Source organism: Salvelinus namaycush, unplaced genomic scaffold (genome assembly GCF_016432855.1).
Source record: "Salvelinus namaycush isolate Seneca unplaced genomic scaffold, SaNama_1.0 Scaffold480, whole genome shotgun sequence".
In the NCBI taxonomy this organism is placed as follows: Eukaryota; Metazoa; Chordata; class Actinopteri; order Salmoniformes; family Salmonidae; genus Salvelinus; species Salvelinus namaycush.
The window spans coordinates 4,190-17,284 of NW_024061176.1; the positions used below are offsets into that span (position 1 = coordinate 4,190).

The window sequence follows — 13,095 nt, forward strand, 5'->3', positions numbered from 1 at the left end:
GGATGGTGTTCTTCGGCTTGCAAGCATCCCCCTTTTTCCTCCAAACATAACAATAGGCATTATGGCCAAACAGTTCTATTTTTGCTTCATCAGACCAGAGGACATTTCTCCAAAAAGTTAGATCTTTGTCCCCATGTGCTGTTGCGAACCATAGTCTGGCTTGTCTATGGCGGTTTTGGAGCAGTGGCTTCTTCCTTGCTGAGAGGACTTTCAGGTTATGTCGATATAGTACTCGTTTTAATGTGGAAATAGATACTTTTATACCTTTTTCTCTCAGCATTTTCGCAAGGTCCTTTGCTGTTGTTCTGGGATTGATTTGCACTTTTCGCACCAAAGTACGTTCATCTCTAGGAGACAGAATGCATCTCCTTCCTCAGCGGTATACGACTGAGTGGTCCCATGATGTTTATACTTGCATACTATTGTTTGTACAGATGAACGTGGTACCTTCAGGCATTTGGAAATTGCTCCCAAGGATGAACCAGACTTGCGGAGGGCTACAATTTTTTTTCTGAAGTCTTGGCTGATTTCTTTGATTTTCCCATGATGTCAAGCAAAGATCCACTGTTTTTGAAGGTAGTCCTTGAAATGCATCCACAGGTACACCTCCAATTGACTCAAAGTATGTCAATTAGCCTATCAGAAACTTCTAACATCATGACATCCTTTTCTGAAATCTTTCAAGCTGTTTAAAGGCACAATCAACTTAGTGTATGTAAACTTCTGACCCACTGGAATTGTGATACAGTGAATTATAAGTGAAATAATCTGTCTGTAAACAATTGTTGGAAAAATTACTTGTGTCATGTACAAAGTAGATGTCCTAACTGACTCGCCAAAACTATAGTTTGTTATTAACAAGAAATTTGTGGAGTGGTTGAAAAATGAGTTTTAATGACTCCAACCTAAGTGTATGTAAACGTTCGACTTCAACTGTATGTGTGAACTGGTGAATGTGCTCGTGAACTGGTGAATGTGCTCGTGAACTGGTGAATGTGCTCGTGAACTGGTGAATGTGCTCGTGAACAGGTGAATGTGCTCGTGAACTGGTGAATGTGCTCGTGAACAGGTGAATGTGCTCGTGAACGCCTAAGAACAACTCGTGTCTCCAATGACAGTCCATGTTAATTGAAGACGGCTTCTTAGGCGCTCAGTAGCTAGGTTAGTTCATTTAGTCTCAATGTCACCCTTTTGATTCTAATTGGAACTTCTTGCTTTGTCTCTCAGCTCGTTCACAGCCATGTGGAAGCTACCTGTGTTGTTGATATTTAGTCCTAGATACACACACATACACATGCATACACACACAGTGCAGGCAGCAGTAACCCCTCCGCCTCTGCCTTGTAGGTCAGATATTGGATGAGGTTTCCATGCAGTGTGTTGAACCCGCCCAATGCCACATATGTTACCATGACGGAGAGAGGATCTCCCATGGTAACAAGGTCATCCTGAACCATGACGACCCCCAGCATTGTCAGATATGGTAACACACACACATAGACCACATACATTTGATATGTCTGGAACAATGTCTGGAACTATTAATCTAATTGTGTGTGTGTGTGTGTGTGTGTGTGTGTGTGTGTGTGTGTGTGTGTGTGTGTTCCAGCCACTGTGAGAACAACACTCTGAGCTGTGAGGTTTGTGCTCTTCTGGACACCGTAGCTTCGTACACTACCCCTGCTGGTCTGACCACACCCACCGCCCAGCCTGTCTCCACAGTGATGCCGGAGGGATCATGTGACCGGGCCATGGACCTGGCCTTCCTATTAGATGGCTCGGCAGCGCTCAGCGAGGAGGACTTCCTGTCCGTCAAACAGTTCATTCTATCAGTGGTGGACAGGTTCAGGATGGGCTCCGCCCACACCAGGGCTACGGTACTGCTGTATCACTCTGGAGTCAAGACCTACGACATGCAGGTACACACACACACACACACACACACACACACACACACACACACACACACACACACACACACACACACACCAGGGCTACGGTCCTGCTGTATCACTCTGGAGTTAAGACTAGAGCTCTTCAAGGGTCAGTGTAGGATCCGGGTCGAGTCTAAACTCTGTAGTTGATCATTAGATCCGGGTCGAGTCTAAACTCTGTAGTTGACCATTAGATCCGGGTCGAGTCTAAACTCTGTAGTTGACCATTAGATTCGGGTCGAGTCTAAACTCTGTAGTTGACCATTAGATCCGGGTCGAGTCTAAACTCTGTAGTTGACCATTAGATCCGGGTCGAGTCTAAACTCTGTAGTTGACCATTAGATCCGGGTCGAGTCTAAACTCTGTAGTTGACCATTAGATCCGGGTCTAGTCTAAACTCTGTAGTTGACCATTAGATCCGGGTCGAGTCTAAACTCTGTAGTTGACCATTAGATCCGGGTCGGGTCTAAACTCTGTAGTTGACCATTAGATCCGGGTCGAGTCTAAACTCTGTAGTTGACCATTAGATCCGGGTAGGGTCTAAACTCTGTAGTTGACCATTAGATCCGGGTCGAGTCTAAACTCTGTAGTTGACCATTAGATCCGGGTCGAGTCTAAACTCTGTAGTTGACCATTAGATCCGGGTCGAGTCTAAACTCTGTAGTTGACCATTAGATCCGGGTCGAGTCTAAACTCTGTAGTTGACCATTAGATCCGGGTAGGGTCTAAACTCTGTAGTTGACCATTAGATCCGGGTCGAGTCTAAACTCTGTAGTTGACCATTAGATCCGGGTAGGGTCTAAACTCTGTAGTTGACCATTAGATCCGGGTCCTGTTTGGTGGCCTCATTTACATTTAAGTCATTTAGCAGACGCTCTTATCCAGAGCGACTTACAAATTGGACAAGTCAGTTAAGAACAAATTCTTATTTACAATGACGGCCTAGGAACAGTGGGTTAACTGCCTGTTCAGGGGCAGAATGACAGATTTGTACCTTGTCAGCTCGGGGATTTGAACTTGCAACCTTTCAGTTACTAGACCAACACTCTAACCACTAGGCTACCCTGCCGCCCCCGTAGATGCACCAGTGTAATGTAGACGCACCAGTGTAATATGGATATGGATATGCCAGTGTAATGGAGATGCACCAGTGTAATATGGATATGGATATGCCAGTGTAATGGAGATGCACCAGTGTAATATGGATATGGATATGCCAGTGTAATGTAGATGCACCAGTGTAATGGAGATGCACCAGTGTAATGTGGATATGGATATGCCAGTGTAATGGAGATGCACCAGTGTAATGTGGATATGGATATGCCAGTGTAATGGAGATGCACCAGTGTAATGTGGATATGGATATGCCAGTGTAATGGAGATGCACCAGTGTAATATGGATATGGATATGCCAGTGTAATGTAGATGCACCAGTGTAATGGAGATGCACCAGTGTAATGTGGATATGGATATGCCAGTGTAATGGAGATGCACCAGTGTAATGTGGATATGGATATGCCAGTGTAATGGAGCTGCACCAGTGTAATGGAGATGCACCAGTGTAATATGGATATGGATATGCCAGTGTAATGTAGATGCACCAGTGTAATGGAGATGCACCAGTGTAATGTGGATATGGATATGCCAGTGTAATAGAGCTGCACCAGTGTAATATGGATATGGATATGCCAGTGTAATGGAGATGCACCAGTGTAATGTGGATATGGATATGCCAGTGTAATGGAGATGCACCAGTGTAATATGGATATGGATATGCCAGTGTAATGGAGATGCACCAGTGTAATATGGATATGGATATGCCAGTGTAATGGAGATGCACCAGTGTAATGGAGATGCACCAGTGTAATGTGGATATGGATATGCCAGTGTAATGGAGATGCACCAGTGTAATATGGATATGGATATGCCAGTGTAATGTAGATGCACCAGTGTAATGGAGATGCACCAGTGTAATGTGGATATGGATATGCCAGTGTAATGGAGATGCACCAGTGTAATGTGGATATGGATATGCCAGTGTAATGGAGATGCACCAGTGTAATGTGGATATGGATATGCCAGTGTAATGGAGATGCACCAGTGTAATATGGATATGGATCTGCCAGTGTAATGTAGATGCACCAGTGTAATGGAGATGCACCAGTGTAATGTGGATATGGATATGCCAGTGTAATGGAGATGCACCAGTGTAATGTGGATATGGATATGCCAGTGTAATGGAGATGCACCAGTGTAATATGGATATGGATCTGCCAGTGTAATGTAGATGCACCAGTGTAATGGAGATGCACCAGTGTAATGTGGATATGGATATGCCAGTGTAATGGAGATGCACCAGTGTAATGGAGATGCACCAGTGTAATATGGATATGGATCTGCCAGTGTAATGTAGATGCACCAGTGTAATGGAGATGCACCAGTGTAATGTGGATATGGATATGCCAGTGTAATGGAGATGCACCAGTGTAATGTGGATATGGATATGCCAGTGTAATGGAGCTGCACCAGTGTAATGGAGATGCACCAGTGTAATGTGGATATGGATATGCCAGTGTATTGGAGATGCACCAGTGTAATGTGGACATGGATATGCCAGTGTAATGGAGATGCACCAGTGTAATGTGGATATGGATATGCCAGTGTAATGTAGATGCACCAGTGTAATGTGGATATGGATATGCCAGTGTAATGGAGCTGCACCAGTGTAATGGAGATGCACCAGTGTAATGTGGATATGGATATGCCAGTGTAATGTAGATGCACCAGTGTAATATGGATATGGATATGCCAGTGTAATGTAGATGCACCAGTGTAATATGGATATGGATATGCCAGTGTAATGTAGATGCACCAGTGTAATATGGATATGGATATGCCAGTGTAATGGAGATGCACCAGTGTAATGGAGATGCACCAGTGTAATATGGATATGGATATGCCAGTGTAATGGAGATAGATAGATAGATACATCAGCTTTATTTTTCCTGCAAGGGAACTTCACCCTGCTGGCTGGCCGGTGTCTCTGATATTTGATGAGGAGATGCAGTATGCTGGATAGAGCAATGGGAGCAGCATCCATAGTTAGTCTCCTTGCCTATAGCCTACTAATAATTGTTATTTGTGAAGCACAAATGTGGATACGGAAGGGGATATATATATTGTCTTATTTATTCAATTTATACATTTGTGACCGACCGCCTTGATTCAGTCTTATGTTGTAAAATTTGAAATTGTGTTTTTTTACTTTGGATAAAAGCAGAGACACAGAGTTACATAATGGTTTATCACACACTGCATTTGAGGAACAATGGGAAAGTAATTCTGCTTTGAAAGTTGCTACATTTTTGAGAAATTGGCCTTTGAATATTTTGGTACAATCTGGAGAGCTTTTCTTTGTCTACACCCATTCAGCATTGTTCACACAGTCTTAATTAGCCCGACCCATCTCTTTAAGGATTGATCCGAGCGTTCTGTACTAACAGCAGTCAAGCACAAAAGCTATCTGGCTATCTTGCTAGCTACTTCCAGACACAAATGAGATAACAGCTCACTGAACATTACTCGCCCTAGCAGAGCTGGTTAGGCTGTTATGTTACTGTGCTGTCAGATTGTCTGATTGTAAATTCAGAGCGTTTGGCTCTCGGAGCGTTGACAGCGCACACTGGACGCTCTGACTGATGAGTAGGGTTGATCCGAGCATTCTGACCTCAAAACGGCAGTCACTCACCCAAGCTAACTGGCTAACATTGGCTAGCTTGCTAGCTACAGTACTTCCAGACACAAATGAGAACCTCACTCTGACCATTTTACTTTACCTAGCAGAGCTGGTTGGGCTGTTTTCATGTTATCCAGAGCATTGGTGACTGTAACTGTGCTGCTGGCCACAATTTAATTACGCTTTATTACCAACGTTTACTGACACCGGCCATATTCATCGGGTGTTGAGCGTTTGTAAGTTCATCAGTTATTCTGCGCTCTGGCACATTCAGACGAGAGTGCTCTGAAATCGGAGTTGATGGCCAGACTGAATTTACGAACGCACCCGATATGGTTACTTGCATAGTGGAGTCTTTTGTTAAGACATGTAGCTAGCTAGCTAGCTAAACAATTAACCATAATCCCAACTCGTGACGTTACTACCCTGCATGAATCTGCAAGTAGCTAACCAACCATGTTCAATGTTAGCTAGCTAACATTAGGCTATAACTAGCCAAGGAAATGGCTCTGAGATACGAATAATAAGATCATACATGTAACTTTAGCTTGCGAGCCAACCAGCTAACATTAGCTAGTTAGCAAACGGTACACTTTAACTTGAAATGAAAATGACTTTGTCAGAATTAGAAACATGTAATATCTGAAAATGTAGCTAGCTAGACTATCTTACCCATAAACATCATCGTTGGACACTTCTCCCTGTCACGGATGCCATAGTTGCCCTTAGTGTGAAGATGTAATCTGGAGACAGGTGTTTTATCCATCTCTAATTCCACTGATTTCAAAACTCGGTCCTCCAGAAAGTGGAGAGCAACACTGATGCAGTCCTACTAAGCAATATATTTAAAGAAAAAGCCACGTTAGACAGGATTACCTACACATACTAACGAGCTCAAATAGACAGAAGCGTGTTGAAACTCATCTCTCGGGCATTTCCAGACCACTCATTATATCAGCCAATCATGGCTAGCAGGAAGGTTGCTGGCTTTCTCTGTGGCTAAACCCGCTAGGATCGTAATTTAACAATTGTATTTGTATTTGCAGATGCCATACAAGATTGTTATTGAGGCACATGAAAGTTAACATGTTTCAGAAGGCATTTCTACCAAAAAAACGCATTTTGATAAAAGTATTACGTTCAAACAGCTCTCCTGTGAAGTAGTGACCCGTGACATACGCCTGGTTTCCTGGAACAGGTCACATTTAGGCTTGGTCTATTTAGTAGGCTATTCTGCTATTATATTTGGGTATTTTCTTTTTATGAAATACATAAACCCTCTTAGGCCTCACTCCCTATCTGAGATATCTGCTGCAGGCCTCATCCTCCACAGACAAAACCCGTTCTGCCAGTCACATTCTGTTAAAGGTCCCCAAAGCACACACATTCCTGGGTCGCTCGTCTTTTCAGTTTGTTTGAGCAACTGGAACGAGCTGCAACAAACACTCAAACTGGACAGTTCATTTCCATCTCTACATTCCCACTCATACTGACACTCATACTGACAGTTGTGGCTGCTTTGCCTGTAGTATTGTTGTCTCTACCTTCTTGCCCTTTGTGCTGTTGTCTGTGCCCAATAATGTTTGTACCACGTTTGTGCTGCTACCATGTTGTGTTGCTACCATGTTGTTGTCATGTTGTGTTGCTGCCATGTTGTGTTGCTACCATGTTGTGTTGCTACCAAATTGTGTTGCTACCATGTTGTTGTCATGTTGTGTTGCTGCCATGTTGTGTTGCTACCATGTTGTTGTCATGTTGTGTTGCTACCATGTTGTTGTCATGTTGTGTTGCTACCATGTTGTTGTCATGTTGTGTTGTTACCATGTTGTTGTCATGTTGTGTTGCTGCCATGTTGTGTTGCTACCATGTTGTTGTCATGTTGTGTTGCTACCATGTTGTTGTCATGTTGTGTTGCTACCATGTTGTTGTCATGTTGTGTTGCTACCATGTTGTTGTCATGTTGTGTTGCTACCATGTTGTTGTCATGTTGTGTTGCTACCATGTTGTTGTCATGTTGTGTTGCTGCCATGTTGTGTTGCTACCATGTTGTTGTCATGTTGTGTTGCTACCATGTTGTTGTCATGTTGTGTTGCTACCATGTTGTTGTCATGTTGTGTTGCTGCCATGTTGTGTTGCTACCATGTTGTGTTGCTACCATATTGTATTGCTACCATGTTGTTGTCATGTTGTGTTGCTGCCATGTTGTGTTGCTACCATGTTGTGTTGTTGTCATGTTGTGTTGCTACCATATTGTGTTGCTAGCATGTTGTTGTCATGGTGTGTTAATACAATTTTGTGTTGTGTTGTTTTCTTAGGTCTCTCTCTATATAGTGTTGTGGTGTCTCTCTTTATGTAGTGTTGTGGTGTTTCTCTTTATGTAGTGTTGTGGTGTCTCTCGTTATGTAGTGTTGTGGTGTCTCTTTATGTAGTGTTGTGGTGTCTCTTTATGTAGTGTTGTGGTGTCTCTCGTTATGTAGTGTTGTGGTGTCTTTATGTAGTGTTGTGGTGTCTCTCTTTATGTACTGTTGTGGTGTCTCTCTTTATGTAGTGTTGTGGTGTCTCTTTATGTAGTGTTGTGGTGTCTCTCTTTGTGTAGTGTTGTGGTGTCTCTCTTTATGTAGTGTTGTGGTGTCTCTCTTTGTGTAGTGTTGTGGTGTCTCTCTACGTAGTGTTGTGGTGTCTCTATGTAGTGTTGTGGTGTCTCTCTTTGTGTAGTGTTGTGTTGTCTCTCTTTATGTAGTGTTGTGGTGTCTCTCGTTATGTAGTGTTGTGGTGTCTCTTTATGTAGTGTTGTGGTGTCTTTATGTAGTGTTGTGGTGTCTCTATGTAGTGTTGTGGTGTCTCTCTTTATGTAGTGCTGTGGTGTCTCTCTTTATGTAGTGTTGTGGTGTCTCTCTTTATATAGTGTTGTGGTGTCTCTCTACGTAGTGGTGTGGTGTCTCTCTTTATGTAGTGTTGTGGTGTCTTTATGTAGTGTTGTGGTGTCTCTCTTTATGTAGTGTTGTGGTGTCTCTCTACGTAGTGGTGTGGTGTCTCTCTTTATGTAGTGTTGTGGTGTCTTTATGTAGTGTTGTGGTGTCTCTCTTTATATAGTGTTGTGGTGTCTCTCTATATAGTGTTGTGGTGTCTTTATGTAGTGTTGTGGTGTCTGTCTATATAGTGGTGTGGTGTCTTTATGTAGTGTTGTGGTGTCTGTCTATATAGTGGTGTGGTGTCTTTATGTAGTGTTGTGGTGTCTCTCTTTATGTAGTGTTGTGGTGTCTCTCTTTATGCAGTGTTGTGGTGTCTCTTTATGTAGTGTTGTGGTGTCTCTCTATATGTAGTGTTGTGGTGTCTCTCTATATAGTGTTGTGGTGTCTTTATGTAGTGTTGTGGTGTCTCTCTATATAGTGTTGTGGTGTCTTTATGTAGTGTTGTGGTGTCTCTCTTTATGTAGTGTTGTGGTGTCTCTCTATATAGTGTTGTGGTGTCTTTATGTAGTGTTGTGGTGTCTCTCTTTATGTAGGGTTGTGGTGTCTCTCGTTATTTAGTGTTGTGTTGTCTCTCTATATAGTGTTGTGGTGTCTCTCTTTATGTAGTGTTGTGGTGTCTCTCTTTATGTAGTGTTGTGGTGTCTCTCTTTATGTAGTGTTGTGGAGTCTCTCTTTATGTAGTGTTGTGTTGTCTCTCTTTATGTAGTGTTGTGTTGTCTCTCTTTATGTAGTGTTGTCTCTCTATATGTAGTGTTGTGGTGTCTCTCTTTATGTAGTGTTGTGGTGTCTCTCTTTATATAGTGTTGTGGTCTCTTTATGTAGTGTTGTGATGTCTCTCTTTATGTAGTGTTGTGGTCTCTCTCTTTATGTAGTGTTGTGGTGTCTCTTTATGTAGTGTTGTGGTGTCTTTATGTAGTGTTGTGGTGTCTCTCTATATAGTGTTGTGGTGTCTTTATGTAGTGTTGTGGTGTCTCTCTTTATGTAGTGTTGTGGTGTCTGTCTATATAGTGTTGTGGTGTCTTTATGTAGTGTTGTGGTGTCTCTCTACGTAGTGGTGTGGTGTCTCTCTTTATGTAGTGTTGTGGTGTCTCTTTATGTAGTGTTGTGGTGTCTCTCTATATGTAGTGTTGTGGTGTCTCTCTATATAGTGTTGTGGTGTCTTTATGTAGTGTTGTGGTGTCTCTTTATGTAGTGTTGTGGTGTCTCTCTATATGTAGTGTTGTGGTGTCTCTCTATATAGTGTTGTGGTGTCTTTATGTAGTGTTGTGGTGTCTCTCGTTATGTAGTGTTGTGGTGTCTCTCTATATAGTGTTGTGGTGTCTTTATGTAGTGTTGTGGTGTCTCTCTTTATGTAGTGTTGTGGTGTCTCTCGTTATTTAGTGTTGTGTTGTCTCTCTATATAGTGTTGTGGTGTCTCTCTTTATGTAGTGTTGTGGTGACTCTCTATATAGTGTTGTGGTCTCTTTATGTAGTGTTGTGGTGTCTCTCTTTATGTAGTGTTGTGGTGTCTCTCTTTATGTAGTGGTGTGGTGTATCTCGTTATTTAGTGTTGTGGTGTCTCTTTATGTAGTGTTGTGGTGTCTCTTTATGTAGTGTTGTGGTGTCTCTCTTTATGTAGTGTTGTGGTGTCTCTCTTTATATAGTGTTGTGGTGTCTCTCTTTATATAGTGTTGTGGTGTCTTTATGTAGTGTTGTGGTGTCTCTCTTTATGTAGTGTTGTGGTGTCTCTCTTTATGTAGTGTTGTGGTGTCTCTCTTTATGTAGTGTTGTGTTGTCTCTCTTTATGTAGTGTTGTGTTGTCTCTCTTTATGTAGTGTTGTGGTGTCTCTCTATATAGTGTTGTGGTGTCTCTCTTTATGTAGTGTTGTGGTGACTCTCTATATAGTGTTGTGGTCTCTTTATGTAGTGTTGTGGTGTCTCTCTTTATGTAGTGTTGTGGTGTCTCTCTTTATGTAGTGGTGTGGTGTATCTCGTTATTTAGTGTTGTGGTGTCTCTTTATGTAGTGTTGTGGTGTCTCTTTATGTAGTGTTGTGGTGTCTCTCTTTATGTAGTGTTGTGGTGTCTCTCTTTATATAGTGTTGTGGTGTCTCTCTTTATATAGTGTTGTGGTGTCTTTATGTAGTGTTGTGGTGTCTCTCTTTATGTAGTGTTGTGGTGTCTCTCTTTATGTAGTGTTGTGGTGTCTCTCTTTATGTAGTGTTGTGTTGTCTCTCTTTATGTAGTGTTGTGTTGTCTCTCTTTATGTAGTGTTGTGGTGTCTCTCTTTATGTAGTGTTGTGGTGTCTCTCTTTATGTAGTGTTGTGGTCTCTCTCTTTATGTAGTGTTGTGGAGTCTCTCTTTATGTAGTATTGTGGTGTCTCTCGTTATGTAGTGTTGTGGTGTCTCTCTTTATGTAGTGTTGTGGAGTCTCTCTTTATGTAGTGTTGTGGAGTCTCTCTTTATGTAGTGTTGTGGTGTCTCTCTTTATGTAGTATTGTGGTGTCTCTCTTTATGTAGTGCTGTGGAGTCTCTCTTTATGTAGTGTAGTGTTGTCTCTATGTAGTGGTGTGGTGTCTCTCTTTATGCAGTGTTGTGGTGTCTCTCTTTATGTAGTGTTGTGGTGTCTCTATGTAGTGTTGTGTTGTCTCTCTTTATGTAGTATTGTGGTGTCTCTCGTTATGTAGTGTTGTGGTGTCTCTCGTTATGTAGTGTTGTGGTGTCTCTCTTTATGTAGTGTTGTGGAGTCTCTCTTTATGTAGTGTTGTGGAGTCTCTCTTTATGTAGTGTTGTGGTGTCTCTCTTTATGTAGTATTGTGGTGTCTCTCTTAATGTAGTGTTGTGGTCTCTCTCTATGTAGTGTTGTGGTGTCTTTATGTAGTATTGTGGTGTCTCTCTACGTAGTGGTGTGGTGTCTCTCTTTATGTAGTTTTGTGGTGTCTCTCTTTATGTAGTGTTGTGGTCTCTCTTTATGTAGTGTTGTGGTGTCTCTCTTTATGTAGTGTTGTGGTGTCTCTCTTTATGTAGTGTTGTGGTGTCTCTCTTTATGTAGTGTTGTGGAGTCTCTCTTTATGTAGTGTAGTGTTGTCTCTATGTAGTGTTGTGGTGTCTCTCTTTATGTAGTGTTGTGGTGTCTCTATGTAGTGTTGTGGTGTCTCTCGTTATGTAGTGTTGTGTTGTCTCTCTTTATGTAGTATTGTGGTGTCTCTCGTTATGTAGTGTTGTGGTGTCTCTCTTTATATAGTGTTGTGGTGTCTCTCTTTATGTAGTATTGTGGTGTCTCTCGTTATGTAGTGTTGTGGTGTCTCTCTTTATATAGTGTTGTGGTGTCTCTCTTTATGTAATATTGTGGTGTCTCTCGTTATGTAGTGTTGTGTTGTCTCTCTTTATGTAGTATTGTGGTGTCTCTCTTTATGTAGTGTTGTGGTCTCTCTCTATGTAGTGTTGTGGTGTCTTTATGTAGTATTGTGGTGTCTCTCTACGTAGTGGTGTGGTGTCTCTCTTTATGTAGTTTTGTGGTGTCTCTCTTTATGTAGTATTGTGATCTCTCTTTATGTAGTGTTGTGGTGTCTCTCTTTATGTAGTGTTGTGGTGTCTCTCTTTATGTAGTGTTGTGGTGTCTCTCTTTATGTAGTGTTGTGGAGTCTCTCTTTATGTAGTGTAGTGTTGTCTCTATGTAGTGTTGTGGTGTCTCTCTTTATGTAGTGTTGTGGTGTCTCTATGTAGTGTTGTGGTGTCTCTCGTTATGTAGTGTTGTGTTGTCTCTCTTTATGTAGTATTGTGGTGTCTCTCGTTATGTAGTGTTGTGGTGTCTCTCTTTATATAGTGTTGTGGTGTCTCTCTTTATGTAGTATTGTGGTGTCTCTCATTATGTAGTGTTGTGTTGTCTCTCTTTATGTAGTATTGTGTTGTCTCTCTTTATGTAGTATTGTGGTGTCTCTCGTTATGTAGTGTTGTGGTGTCTCTCTTTATGTAGTATTGTGGTGTCTCTCTTTATGTAGTATTGTGGTGTCTCTCGTTATGTAGTGTTGTGTTGTCTCTCTTTATGTAGTATTGTGGTGTCTCTCGTTATGTAGTGTTGTGGTGTCTCTCTTTATGTAGTATTGTGGTGTCTCTCATTATGTAGTGTTGTGGTGTCTCTCATTATGTAGTATTGTGTTGTCTCTCTTTATGTAGTATTGTGGTGTCTCTCGTTATGTAGTGTTGTGGTGTCTCTCTTTATGTAGTATTGTGGTGTCTCTCTTTATGTAGTATTGTGGTGTCTCTCGTTATGTAGTGTTGTGTTGTCTCTCTTTATGTAGTATTGTGGTGTCTCTCGTTATGTAGTGTTGTGGTGTCTCTCTTTATGTAGTATTGTGGTGTCTCTCGTTATGTAGTGTTGTGGTGTCTCTCTATATGTAGTGTTGTGGTGTCTCTCTTTATGTAGTGTTAATGACAAGGTCTAGTCAGTTGGTTAATGACAGGGTCTAGTCAGA

General features: G+C 41.8%; 1 protein-coding gene across 1 annotated transcript in view; it reads left to right on the forward strand.

Moving 5' to 3' along the window:
* Positions 1 to 1,347: 1,347 nt before the first annotated feature.
* vwf (von Willebrand factor) overlaps positions 1,348 to 13,095 on the forward strand; it is a gene marked incomplete at its 5' end in the record, with an annotated part of 113,917 nt that continues 102,169 nt past the window's right edge. Inside the window, 2 exons of the mRNA XM_038986448.1 lie at positions 1,348 to 1,483; positions 1,610 to 1,919. Coding sequence (XP_038842376.1) covers positions 1,348 to 1,483; positions 1,610 to 1,919 — 446 coding nt within the window. The remainder of the gene's footprint in view (positions 1,484 to 1,609; positions 1,920 to 13,095) is intronic.